The sequence below is a fragment of the Perognathus longimembris genome, chromosome 10 (assembly GCF_023159225.1).
Source record: "Perognathus longimembris pacificus isolate PPM17 chromosome 10, ASM2315922v1, whole genome shotgun sequence".
Lineage (NCBI taxonomy): Eukaryota > Metazoa > Chordata > Mammalia > Rodentia > Heteromyidae > Perognathus > Perognathus longimembris.
Window position 1 is genome coordinate 11,891,696 of NC_063170.1, and position 14,842 is coordinate 11,906,537.

Genomic DNA, 14,842 nt, shown 5'->3' on the forward strand with positions numbered 1-14,842 from the left:
TAGGCTTGAGCCACCATGTCCAGTTTAGCTTGGCAGTTAAAAAAATATATTTAGATTGAGCACTTATGCAGTAAGCATGAACCTCTGAGTTTAAGCCTCAGGACCAAAGAAACTAAAAATGCTTTTACCATACAATCTATCTTGGTATTTATCCAAACAAATTGAAAACTGTTTGGATGCTTATGACAGCCCTAGTCATAACTGGCAAGATTAAATAAATGAACTGTGATACATGCAGACAACAGATAACCCCAGCACTGAGAGGGAGAGAGGGACAGAGAGAGAGAGAGAGAGAGAGAGAGAGAGAGAGAGAGAGAGAGAGAGAGAGAGAGAGAACGCTCTATAAGCCATGAAAATATAGGAAAGAACCTTGGGCACTAGGAAATTGAAAGGGAATACCAAATTCAAGAGACACAGGGTAAAAAAAGACAAACAACTACAAAAGCAATACTTGCAAAACTGTTTGGTGTAAACGAACTGAACAACTCATGGGGGGGGAGGGAAAGGGGGAGGGGGGAGGGGGAACGAGGGACGAGGTAACAAACAATACAAGAAATGTATCCAATGCCTAAGGTATGAAACTGTAACCTCCCTGTAATTCAGTTTGATTAAAAAAAAAAAAACCCTGGGTGCATAATAGTAGGTGAAAGAAGCCAATCTAAAGAGACTGCACATGATATGATTCAAAGTACATGACATCTGAACAAGGCAAAACTATAGATATAGCAGGAAGATCAGTGGTTGAACTGACAGTGAAACTTCTCTAATGGACAAGTATGTGGATTCTGAGTAAATCAGTTTTATTAGATGATTAAAGTTACACACTGTTTCAGCTCCTAAGCCTACAGACTTCCCACTGTGGGAATAATTAGGGAAATTCAAGACTACAGGTGACATCTATTCATAAATACTTGAAAAATTTTGGAGATACAAAGTAATATTCATTTACTTAGTAGAGGAGAAAGTTCAAGTGCTAAGCAGTTACTGTTAAGGGCCATTATCAAAATTTGGGAACTGAGAGAGGCATGGTGATACACACTTGTAATCCCAGTATTCTGAAGCCAGAAGGATCATGAATTTAAGGCCAGTCTGGGCTACAAAAGAGAGTTCAAGGCCAGTCTGGAATACATGGGAAAACCCTGTCTCAAAATAACAACAATAATGTTAATAACAATAATCACCATCATCAAACCAAGAAACATGAGAATTGATTGTAGAGTCCTCATTTCTACTCCTGTCATTACTTTTTCTTTTCTTGGTGCTACTGCAGTTTGAACTCAGGCCTTACATTTGCTAAATTAGTGCTCTACCACTTGGGCCACATGTCTAGGTCTGCTTTTTGTTGGTTACTTTGGAGATAGAGCCTTACAGACTTTTCTGCCTGGACTGGTCTCAAACTACAATCCTGCAAATCTCAGCTTCCAGAGTAGCTAAGATTATGGGCTTGAAATACCAGTGCCCAGCTCTGTTACTGCTTTTCAGTACAGATCTCATATCTAGATCTTAGAACTATGTAAAGCCTCAAGGCTAGAAGGAGCAGCCCACAAAAAACAGATGCTTTTCTTTTGGCTGTCTCTCTTCCAGAGTTTCTAGAACAATTCAGGATTACAATAAAGAAAGGTATGTCAGGCCACACAGGACTGTCCAGGGGTCAGCCAGTTAGACAGTGAATTGTTCTGAAGTCCTGCAAGATCTCAAATGTGTTTAAAAGCTGGTTTGGGACTGGTAAAGTGTGGATTAAGGAGGAGGCATGAGAGAGAGAGAGAATGCCATTCAGGAGCCTATCAGATTTGGGGTGACAGCCAGAGAAGGACATATGTAAAATGTAAAATGAAGAGGCCACACATAAGATGTTCGAAAGTTAAGTACAAAGCTCCTAGGGAAGCTCTTTATCAAGCAGTTAAGTGTGGTCAGGAAAATCCAGGCATGATGGCACATGCCTGAAATCTCAGCAGGCAGAAAGATCATGAATTTAAGGGCAGCACAGGCAAGGTAATGAGATTTGATCCCAAAAACAAAATAAAAGAGCAAAGGTATAGCCCTTGTCTCATAATATGTGAAGCTCTAGTTCACCAATACTAAAAAAAAATAAACTGCCTAAAAATTCCCAATTGTGGAAACTTACATTTATTCTTTGTGTATATATGGTGTCCTCAGCTATCTAGCTGATCAATTTGTATGCTAAGTCTTTCTTTATATACATCATGAAAATTTATTCACAAGTGATATTTTTACTTTTGTCCTAAGTCAGTATGCAGAAGGTCTTATCTGTTGGGAACTGAAAACCTTGTACATGGCACACTATACCCCTACCTGCCCAGTTTCATAATGAACCATACATACACAAGATAGAAATGTGAATCACAGAGGGTCAAATAAATAATGAGCATCCACTCAAAAGAAAAACAATGTAGAGCTGGGTGCTGATGGCTCACGCCTGTAATCCAAGCCACTCAGGAGGCTGAGATCTGAGGATCAAGTTCAAGTGAGCCAGGCAAGAAATTCTGTGAGACTCTTATCCCCAATTAACCACCACAAAACTGGAAATGGCACTGTGGCTCAAGTGGTAAGGTGCTCTGACAGAATAGGAAGGCATTTAATATATATTTATTGTATTTGTTAATCCTAAAATACTCAAATACTGTGAGATAAAGATGGAAAGCATTGAGCTGTTTTGTTTCGTTTTGACTTTTTGTGCCACTACTGGGGCTTGAACTCAAGGCCTGGACACTGTCCCTGAACTTTTTTTGCTTAAGTCTAGCATTTTCCTACTTAAGCCATAGCTCTGCTTCAAGCTTTTTTTCTTTTTCTGTGATTGATTGGAGGTAAGAGTCTCACAAACTTTCCTTCCTGGTTAGCTTTGAACCTCTATCCTTGAATCTCAGTAGGTAGGATTACAGAAGTGAGCCACCAGCACTGGTCATCTTTTCTTTTCTTTTAAATACAGGATCTCATTATATATACCAGACCACCCTGGAACCTGAGATCCTCCAGCCCGAGCCTCCTGACTGCTACCATAGGCAGTCAAGTATGAAATTTGTAATCTCAAGATTTGGGCTCAAGTACCAGCCCTATACCCTTAAACTCCAAGTGCTCACCTGAAAAACAGGACTAACATGTTCCCAATCTTGACTGGCTACCTCATTTCCCTTCCCTGTGCCATCACTACCAACAGAAGCTAGAATCCGCTATTCTAGCCTACCTTCCAGTTAGTATGGTCAGAAGACCCTACTTTAACAAATGAAACAGAAATCTGTGGAGGAACTTCTGGGAATAATTTCGTTTTCCCTATAAAAAGCACAGTGGAAGACAGAAAAATCTCCAGTCTTTAATACAGAAATACTTGAGCTTAACTGAACAACTGAAGCTGAGCACAGATGGCTCACATCTGCAATCCTAGCTACTCTAAGACTGAGATCTAAGGGTCATGACTGAAAGCCAGCTCAGGCAGAAAAGCTCATGACATTCTGATTCCCAATTAATCACCAAAAAGCCAGAAGAAGGGCAGTGGCAAGTGGTAGAGCACCACCTTTGAGCAAAAAAGCTAAGGGACAGTGCCCAGGCCCAGAGTTCAAGACCCAGCACCAGGACACACACACACACACACACACACACACACACACAATTAGAGGCCTTTTCACTGGTAGACATACCACTACCTTCCTGTAACAACATGGTTTGGGTTCTTCCTAAAGATCTAGAATGGCTAAGCGCTAGTGGTTCACACCTATAATCCTAAATACTCAGGAGGCTGAGATCTGGGATCCCAAGTAGGAAGGTCCTTGAGACCCTTAATTCCAATTAACCACCACAAACCAGAAGTGGAGCTGTGGTTCAAAGTGGCAGAGCCCTAGTCTGGAGTACAGTGGGACAGTGTCCAGCCCTACAAACAACAACAACAACAAAAAAATCTAGAATGGACTACTAAGATTCATACAACAATGATTTAGAGATCCATGAACTCTGTAACACCATGCAGAAATTGCTTCCTCAGTGGACAGAGAGGAGTTACTAACATAATACTTTTACTGATGACCATCCCTGAAATTACAAAAAGTGAGTTTGGAATTATAGTTGTCTTGTTAGCAGTCTTAAGCCTTGACTTTCTACAAATTAAATCCCCTTTTCAGATATGAATTTTTAACAATCATCTTAATTACAGAAATTATAAGGGAAAGACAAATGGCTCAGATGCTGTTAGATTTTTATTTCATTAGTTAAAATGATGACTCCTCAGCTGGATGCCACTGGTTCATGCCTGTAATCCTAGCTACTCAGGAGGCTAAGATCTGAGGATTGTGGTTTGAAGCCAGCAGGGGCAGGAAAGTCAATGAAACTCATCTTCAATTAATCACAGAAAAAGCCGGAAGTGGAGCTGTGGCTTAAATGGTACAGTGCTAGCCTTGAGCAAAAGGAGCTCAGGGACAGTGCCAGGACCAGAGTTCAAGCCCCAAGACGCAAAAAATGATGACTCCTAACAGGACAGGTAGAGCATAATGTTCTGAACTGTAAAGCAAAGACTTCAGCACAACAATGGTCAATAAATACTAGAATTCAGACGTTGACCTTTTATTGGACAGAAATACAAAACCCTGCACAAATAGCGAAAAAAAACTGATCTAAAGAGAAATAGCAGGGGGTAACATGTTTCTGTTCATTTAATGATCTGCAAAGTCAGAAGAATCCAGGATGTAGTTAATGACTCAGGATGGCTCATAGGAAGTTAGGGATGGGCAGAAGCTATGAATTCACATCTGTCATGTCAGTCTCATAGCAAACAACCAGCTCCCAACAGTGGGCTTCTAGAAAAGAAAATAAGAACTACTCTGCTTTTTTATAGTCACCCAACCTAAGTTACCATGAATATTTTCATTCCTACCCAAATAGATGATCTAGCCTCTGCCTAGCCTTTCCCCTTGTTGGCACTACTTTCATTTGGTCACTACAATTAGGCCTCACTGGCCTTCTATCAGTGTCTTAAGTATTCTGAGCCCTTCCTGCTCCTGAGCCATTGTGACTGATGTTTTCTTTACTTGGAAGAAATTCCTTCATCTGCACTATACACACCCTCAAGTTCTAGCTTAAACTTACACTTCCTCAATGGAGCCTTCTCAGCCTCAGTTAGATGTTTCATTCTCTTAGAACCCTCCAATTCTTTTTTAAGGGTACTTCATTCAATTCTACTTTTTGGACAATCAATCAGGGTCTGACTTCATTACCGAACTGTAAATGTCATGACAGAAGAGGCAGGTATATGCATCATCCAATGCTAGGTACCTAGCCACGTAGCTCAGTATCTGACATGTCAAGTATGTAATAAATGTTTGAATGAATTTTTCTATTGTTTTGTTTTTGTTGCTAGTTCTGAGGCATGGACTCAGGGCCTGAGCACTGTCCCTAGCTTCTTTTTGCTCAAGGCTAGCACTCTACCTCTTGTGCCACAGTGCCACTTCCAGCTTTTTTCTATATATGTGGTGCTGAGGAATCGAAGTCAGGGCTTCATGTATATGAGGCAAGCACTTTACCACTAGGCCATATTCCCAGCCCTGAATGAATAAATTTTAAAACTATAAATTAAGTATATGAAAGGCATACACAACTGAAAATAGTTGTAAGTAAACTTTAACATGCTATACAATATGGATCCTGGGCTAAATGGAGCTATTCAAAATTGATTCATTCTAGATTCAGCATCTTATTACTGAGGAATTGCTAAACAATTTTCCCTGAATACAGCAGTAGGAACAAGGGCTAAATTTTGGAGTGTGAGGGCTAGAAAATCTATTTGTCTCAGATGCAAAATACCATCAAATTTATACTAAGTGCCCTTCTGATGGTGGTCTTAAATGTACCAGTGTGGACATGGTCCATTTTTCTTGTCCTCTACTTTTGGAGAGAATTCTTTTTTTTTTTTTTTTTTGCCAGTCCTGGGGCTTGGACTCAGGGTCTGAGCACTGTCCCTGGCTTCTTTTTGCTCAAGGCTAGCACTCTGCCACTTGAGCCACAGCGCCACTTCTGGCCGCTTTCTGTATATGTGGTGCTGGGGAATTGAACCCAGGGCCTCATGTATAGGAGGCAAGCACTCTTGCCACTAGGCCATATCCCCAGCCCCTGGAGAGAATTCTTATTAATATCTCAACTTGTTTGTCCTGTATCTCCTAGGTACAAAAGCCATTCAAATTTTTCACTAGGATATAGAAGGGAAATAACAGGCATTTTGCTTTTCTTCTCCCTGATTCAAGTTTGGCTCCTGTTTGTCACTCACCTGAACAGCCCCTCCGAGCATGACAGCCACCAGTCCCATGGCCATGCTCAGCGTCTGTGATTCCACAGTGCTCTCTGCCTCGTGGGCTAAGTTTACACATGATCTCTGAAGTGTTGCTGCGACAAAGTCCACGACCTATCATAAAGGGAAATTAGAATCATTGACAAGAAAAAAACAAAGCAAAACAAATTCTCCATACCTCTTATGGCTACAACTTCATCAATATCATGAAAGCAAAAACATCAAGAAATCATGAATAATGTATATGGTACCACATAGGTTTTCCAGTTTTTTGGTTTGGGTTTTACATTATAAAGGATATCCAAAGGATATAGGTAATATTCAGATGAAAAGATGGACAAGCCAAAAGACAAGAGGAGTGGGCTTGAAGCTTCCATACTTTCTGGGCTAGCTTCCTTCCAAGAGCCTCTCCAGGCTCAGCAACCAAAGGGCTCCACACGGCAATTTCAGTCCTTCAGAGGCCAAAGCATGAGAATCTCCAGTTTTAGGCCAGCCTGGGCTACAATGGTGAGATCTTATCTTTTTCTTTTTTTTTTTTTTGCCAGTCCTGGGCCTCCGACTTAGGGCCTGAGCTCGGTCCTTGGCTTCCTTTTGCTCAAGGCTAGCACTCTTCCACTTGAGCCACAGTGCCACTTCTGGCCGTTTTCTATTTATGTGGTGCTGGGGAATCGAACCCAGGGCTTCATGTATACGAGGCAAGCTCTCTTGCCACTAGGCCATATTCCCAGCCGTGAGATCTTATCTTAAAAAAAAATATATCTACAACTAAAAAAGATTATCTGGACATAGGGCTAAAGAAAGAAGAAAACTAGCTGGGAATATGGCCTAGTGGTAGAGTGCTTGCATGAAGCCCTGGGTTCAATTCCTCAGCACCACATATATAGAAAAAGCCAGAAGTGGAGCTGTGGGTAAAGTAGTAGAGTGCTAGCCTTTAGCAAAAATAAGCCAGGGACAGTGCTCAGGTTGAGTTCAAGCTCCAGGACTGGCAAAAAAAAAAAAAGAAGAAGAAAATTTATTTATAGTTTACAAAATATTTTAATATTTTAATACAACTTCTTTTACTCTTCTTGAATATTAAATAAAAATAGTTTGTACTTTAACTCCCAAAAGACTAGAGACTTCAATATAAACTACTTGAAAATAACATAAGAGAAATTCTAGGTGACCCAGGGTTTGGTGGAGCCTTTTTAAACACAGCACGAAAGGCACAATTCAAAAGCAGTAGTCACTTGGACTTAACAAAATAATTCTGTATGGTCTTAAGAGACCACAAAGAAAAGCTATAGCCAAGGAGAAAATATATGCAAAAGATATCTCTGAGGGCTGAGAATATGGCCTAGTGGTAGAGTGTTTGCCCTGTATACATGAAGCCCTGGGTTCAATTCCTCAGCACCACATATATTGAAAAAGCCAGAAGTGGCGCTGTGGTTCAAGTAGTAGAGTGCTAGCTAGCCTTGAGCAAAATGAAGCCAGGGACAGTGCTCAGGCCCCAGGACTGGCAAACAAACAAACAAACAAAAAGTCATATCTGACAAGGAATTGTTATCCAAAATATCCAGAGGACTTTTAAAACCCAACAACAAGGAAACAATCTGGTGCTGTCTCTTTTTTTTGTTTGTTTTGTTTTTGTTGCCAGTCCTGGGGCTTGAACTCAGGGCCTGAGCACTGTCCCTGGCTTCTTTTTGCTCAAGGCTAGTACTCGGCGACTTAAGCCACAGTGCCACTTCTGGCTTTTTCTATATATGTAGTGGTGAGGAATCGAGCCCAGGGCTTCATGTATACGAGACGAGGACTTTACCACTAGGCCCCCAAGGAAACTGAATCTGATGTAAGAAGATCCATAAATGACAGGCAGCTATATGAAAGATGCTCGGCATCAAATGTCACTAGGGAAAGGCAAATGAGAATATCCAAAAAGTTGCAAATGCACACCTGTTAGAATGGCCAAAATCCAAAACACTAACAAGGCCAAATGCTAACAAGGATACCGAGTATAGGAACTCATGCTCACTGCTAGTGGAGGCAAAATGTTACAGCCACTTTGAAAGACAGTTTGGTAGTTTCTTACTAAATAGGCTAATGTGGTAGCATATACTTATAGTCACAGCTATTCAAGAGATTAAGGCAGGATGTTTTTGCTTGAGCCCAGGAGTTAAAAGACAAATTGGGAAACATAACAAGATACCATCTCTTAGAAGAAAAAAAAAATAGCAGGACCAAGCTTGGTGGCAGAAATCCCATACTAGGGAAGCTGAAGTAGAAGAAATGTGAGTTTGAAGCTGCTCTGGGCTTTAGGTAAAAATCTGACTTAGGTAAAAATCTATCTATAGATAGATACATTAATGAAATTAAACATATTTTCACCATATGAGGGAATAACTGCAGTTGATATTTACCCAAAGGAATTGAAAACTTACATTCATAAAAAATCCACATATGGAAATAATCAAGATGTCCTTCATAAGGTAAGTGGATAAATAAGTTTATACAATGGAGTTAGTGGAGAATTGTTTAACACCAAAAAAGTTAGTTATCAAGCCATGAAAACACATAGAGGAAAATAAATGCATATGACTAGGTGAGTGAAATCCATCTAAAAATCTGTATACTGGCCAGATGTGATGGCTTGCACATGTAATCCCATCTTCTCAGGAGGTAGAGATTAGAAGGATAGTGATTCAAGACCAGGCCAGTCAAAAGTTAACAAGACCCCATCTCAACAAACAGGCTTGGCATATCAGTGATCTCCGCTACATGGGAAACACTGAGAGGAGGATCAAGGTCTGATGAGGGCCCTGGGCAAAAACAAACAAAAAACAACAACTCACAAGATCTTATCAGAAAAGTAACTAAAGCAAAAAGAGCTAGAGGCATGGCTCAAGTGATAAGATCTTGCCTAGTAAGCTTAAGGCTCTGGAGTTTAAAAGTCAGTACTGCCTCCAATTTTTTTTTTTTTTTTTGGCCAGTCCTGGGCCTTGGACTCAGGGGCTGAGCACTGTCCCTGGCTTCCTTTTGCTCAAGGCTAGCACTCTGCCACTTGAGCCACAGCGCCACTTCTGGCCATTTTCTGTATATGTGGTGCTGGGGAATTGAACCCAGGGCTTCATGTATACGAGGCGAGCACTCTTGCCACTAGGCCATATCCCCAGCTGCCTCCAATTTTTTTAAAGAAAAAAACTGCCAGCCTCCCATACTTACCTGTGTGTGTATATGTGTGTGTGTGTGTGTGTGTGTGTGTGTGTGTGAGAGAGAGAGAGAGAGAGAGAGAGAGAGAGAGAGAGAGAGAGAGAGAGAAAGAAAGAGTGTGTCCTGGGGCTTGAATTCAGGGCCTAGGCACTGTCCCTGAGCTTCTTTTGCTCAAGGCCAGCACTCTACCACTTGAGCCACAGCGCCACTTCTGGCTTTTTCTGTGTATGTGGTACTGAGGAATCCAACCCAGGGCTTTAAGCATGCTAGCCAAGCATTCTACCACTAAGCCACATGCCCAGGCTCCACCCATATTTTGTAATTTAAACAACAACAACAAAAACTGGTAGGTACCAGTGGCTCAAATCTATAAGCCTAGCTATTCAGGAGGCTGAGATGTGAGGGTCAAGGTTTAGAGCCAGCCTGAGCAGACAAATCTGTAAGATTCTTATCTCGAATTAGTGGCAAAAGGGAGAAGTGGAGGCATTAGCAAAAAGCTAAGTAGTATTACGCCCTGAGTTCAGGCCCCAATACTAGCACACACACACACACACACACACACACACAAGCTACACCCATCTCTATGGCATTTTGGAAAAGGCAAAAGTATGGGAACAGTATGAATGGACAATGGTCACCAAGTGTTAGGGAGAACAAAGCAGGATTTTTGGACAGCTAAAACTATTCTGTAAGGCATTATAGTTGTGGATACATGTAGATACATGTTATGTAACAAGGGTCTCTGTAGGGGATGTGTGCTGGGGAAATGCCTAATGTGTGAGCATAGGGTATACAAAAGCACCCTTTGCTCAAATTTACTAAACCTAGTCTAAAAACTCCCATTTGCTAGATACTGATGGCTCATACCTAGAGGGAGAATAATTTTAAGAATACACTGCAATTATATATGAAAATAGTATAAAGAACCTCAATGAAAGCTATTATTCAATGGGGAGTTGGGGGAGGGGAAAGAGAAACAGGCTCTGTTGGAACAGTGGGAACTATAAGAGGGGGTTGGGCTAATGAGGGTGAAATGATGAATGTAGTTAAAACAGTTTGTTGGCAAGTAAGGAACTAGAACAATGAAACCTGTTGAAATGGTATTAGAATGAGGGAAGAGGATAAAGGAGTAGAGTAGAGGTGAGGGTGATTATAATAAAATGCATACATGTGTGGAAATACCACAATAAAATTTCTCCTAGTATAGCTAATATATGCTTATAAACAAAGAGATTGTCCATCTACAAAATCTTATATAGCATTTGGCTAACAAGTAAGCTTTAAATGGAATTAATTTGGTCAGCATCATTTTAAGTGAGCTTGGCTTAATCATCTTAAGTAGAAATACCTTTGAATAAGTGACAGCAGACATACATGCACACAGGCACGCACGCACACACACACACGCCTATTTAGGATTAATGGCTCAAAAGGGAGATATCATTTTGAAAATGGGAAAGCTGAGATAGGTCATAATAAGCCTCTAAACACCATGCAAGCTTGCATGTTTAACTCTCTGGACAAATCACATGCTGTGCTAGAATCTTTATTGCAAGCTTAAAGCCTGGAGAATGGCCTGTTAACACTTGTCTTCTGGAGCAAGGCAGGAAACTGGAAGAATTATTAAATGTTCCATTAACCCAAAGGAACATTGCTGGCTATGGCAATTTTCACTACCCTCTAGAGTCCTAAGACCTTACTGATACGAGCTTAAAGGTACTGACCCTCTCTAAAGAGCTGGTGTTTCTACCACCTGGGCCAACAATCTTGACTCCAAAGAGTTTTCTAACTCATTCTTTATGTTTAGTTTTACTACTAAGTTCCTCTTCACAATCTTTTATTTAAGTAGCAAAGCATGTTGAATTAAAACCATCCCTCTGGGGCTGGGAATATGGCCTAGCGGCAATAGTGTTTGCCTTGTATACGTGAAGCCATGGGTTCAATTCCCCAGAACCACATATAAATAAAACGACCAGAAGTGGCACTGTGGCTCAAGTGGCAGAGTGCTAGCCTTGAGCAAACAGAAGCCAAGGACAGTGCTGAGTTCATGGCCCTGAGTTCAAGGCCCAGGACTGGCAAAAAAAAAAAAAAAAAAAAAAAAAGTACATGAGACTTATCTCCAATTAATAAACAAAAAGCCAGAAGTGGAGCTGTGGCTCAAGTAGTAGAGTACCAACCTTGAGTAACACATATGCACAAAGGCGCGCACGGGCATATGTGCATACACACATACACACACACTCTCTGAAGGTTTGTAGTGACAAATGGCTATGTCCTACTTATTTCTACTCACCTGATTCTGGCTCTACAAAAGCAATCATTTTTAATTATTTGGCTGTTTAATAATATTAAGTATTTACTTTTTACCAGGTGCCAATCTTAACACATCAAGGTATTAACTCACTTAATCCTCTTAAGGGGGATGCATAACCCTGCTGCCAAAATGCTGACGTCTGAGTGGAAGGGGCTAGAAGGCCTCATTGTTGAGTATGTGGATTTCAAGGTAAGCTCATGGTTTTCAGCTTGCTACTAGCTTGCTACTCCTACTTTCTGAGTCTCTTGGGTTCCACTCCCCTCGAGAATGAACCTTTGCCAGACATGGTAGTGAACCTGTAACCCCTGGCACTCAGAAAGTTAAGGTAGGAAAATGGCAAGTTCAAGGCTAGCCTGGGCTATATGCAGAGAATGTCTCTGCATTCGACTTCATCTACAGAGCTTATGTGGCGTTTGCAGTTCTCCTTGGCTTCTGCTGGGAAAAGGAGCTTCCTTCCTCCCCCCTCCCCACTCCCTTTTCCTTAAAAAAATCTGAACAGCTTTATTGAAGTACTGTGGTTTGTGTCTTGATTTCTCTCCATGCAGACATTCAGCTTTCCAATTTCTCAAGTTGTTAATCAGCTACTTTCCAGATCCCAGATTTTGCTGTTCTCTTTTATCAACTATCTCTCCCTTTCTACTCTGTTGGACTCCTTAGTTTGCTTAGCCTAAGCACAAGTGTTCAATAACACATTGTCTTTAACCAGAAGTCCTGACTTTTTATGTTGTATATTCTGTGTTGTTTTTACAATGAGCATGTGTTATTTATCTCTCTCTCTCTCTCTCTCTCTCTCTCACACACACACACACACACACAATCAACATCTGAAAAAAAAAAGGACCATAAAGAACTACTTTTGGGGGGGGGGAATGAGGGACGAGGTAACAAACAGTACAAGAAATGTATCCAATGCCTAATGTATGAAACTGTAACCTCTCTGTACATCAGTTTGATAATAAAAATTAAAAAAAAAAGAACTACTTTTGGTCTACTGATTACTGGTTCTAGTGCTCCAATCACAGCAGGTGCACACGGTGGCAGCTCTCTGAAGGACAGAGGAAAGGAGATCTTGCTCACTCCACTGCATTAACACAGGCTTCCTGGCTGCTCCTGCCAGACTGGGTTTGCTCCCTCTCTGGGACACTCTTCCACTAAGCATCTTCAAAGCAATCTCCTTCCTTGCCTCCAGTCTTTGCTCAAAAGCCGCTGCCCAAGTGTGGCTCCCCATTACTATAGATTACACACTTACACACACACACACACACACACACACACACACACACACTATACTGCTCCTTTTCCTTCTCTCATTTTTCTTGCTAGAAATGATCACCATCTGACACACTATGACTCTGCATATGGACTGTCGCTTTCCTATGAGAATGCTAGCTCCACAAGTGCAGAAATACATCTGCTTTGTTCACTGCTATGTTCTTGGTACCTAGAAGAATAGGTGGCAGGCAGGACACAGCATCCATAGTATAGAAGTGTTGAGCACATGCCTAACAGGTGTGAGGCCCTATGTTCAAATGCTGTACCATCAAAAAGAAAAAAGAAAACAGGTTGGATAGGTGGCATATAGCTGGTTCTCAAGATGCAGTTGTGGAATGAAAGAACTTGGAGTTGGTGCAGGCTCTTCAGCAGTGCACAGACACTGCATGCGTCCTTTCTCCCTGCAGGAGGATGAATACAGTTGAAGTACAGTTGAAGTACTTTACACATATGAAAATAGAAAAATGAAATGCATTGAAATTGATTTAAGAAGGGGGAACAGTATAAGGAAGAGTGATAGAGGGGCTGAAGCTGATCAGGATCCACCTTATTTATGTTTGAAATTGTTACAATGAAACCCCTCTTGTAGAACTAATGTATGCCAATGAACGAATGAATGGATGAATGAAATTTTTTCTCTTCACTTGACTATTTGATGACACTGGAATATAGTCATTACAGGAGGTAATAGGTAATGAGGTTTTTCCTCATAGGACATCTTTTATATCTTTGACGTGTTTTAATCCATGGCAGGCACTATTCTTTTTAATGCTGCAATTGCCTTGTCTATTTAATTGGAACCCTTTCAGGTTGGTTCCTGACATGAATCCATTAATCTCAGACAGCTTCCTTGCATTTGGGTGCAACAGGCTGCCATGAAGCTTATAAGGTAAGACTTCTACCCCAGATTCTACCTTGAATCATCCTTTTTTTTCCACACAGATTTGAGTTCTGTGGGAAGAAAATGGAATTTAAGAACTATAACCTGGGAAAATGGTCAACCGTTGCTACTGGATTGTCATTGCTTCTTTTTTTTTTTTTGGCCAGTCCTGGGCCTTGGACTCAGGGACTGAGCACCGTACCTGGCTTCTTCCCGCTCAAGGCTAGTACTCTGCCACCTGAGCCACAGCGCCCCTTCTGGCCATTTTCCATATATGTGGTGCTGGGGAATGGAACCGAGAGCTTCATGTGGAGGAGGCAAGCACTCTTGCCACTAGGCCATATTCCCAGCCCCCTGTCATTGCTTCTTGACAATGAACTGGACTAGGACATGTCTGCTTTGTTTTATTTATGTATTTATTTCTTGTGCCAGTACTGGTGCTTGAATTCAGAACCTTATGCTCGTATTAGAACTAGGAAACTGAAAGGGAATACCAAAATCGAGAGACACAGGGTAAAAAAGACAAACGATTACAAAACCAATACTTGCAAAACTGTTTAGTGTAAATCTACTGAACAACTCATGAGGGGAAAGGGAAAGGGGAGAGGGGAGGGGGGAATGAGGGAGGAGGTAACATACAGTACAAGAAATGTATACAATGCCTAATGTATGAAACTGTAACCTCTCTGTATATCAGTTTGACAATAAAAATAAAAAATAAAAATAAAGAGAACCTTATACTCTCACTTGGCTTTTTGCTTACGGCTGGAGCTCTACTAGTTGAGCCTCTTTCCACTTCTGGACTTTTTGCCAGTCCTGGGGCTTGAACTCAGGGCCTAAGCACTGTCCTTAAGCTTCTTTTGCTCAAGGCTAGCACTCTACTACTTAAGCCACAGTGCCACTA

At 41.2% G+C, this 14,842-nt stretch overlaps 1 protein-coding gene across 1 annotated transcript in view; it reads right to left on the bottom strand.

Annotated features, from left to right (window-relative positions):
* The window catches only part of Tango6 (transport and golgi organization 6 homolog), a 150,608-nt gene that overhangs the window by 95,967 nt on the left and 39,799 nt on the right, over positions 1-14,842 (bottom strand). Inside the window, exon 12 of the mRNA XM_048355226.1 lies at positions 6,266-6,400. Within this exon, the coding sequence (XP_048211183.1) occupies positions 6,266-6,400 (135 nt within the window). The remainder of the gene's footprint in view (positions 1-6,265; positions 6,401-14,842) is intronic.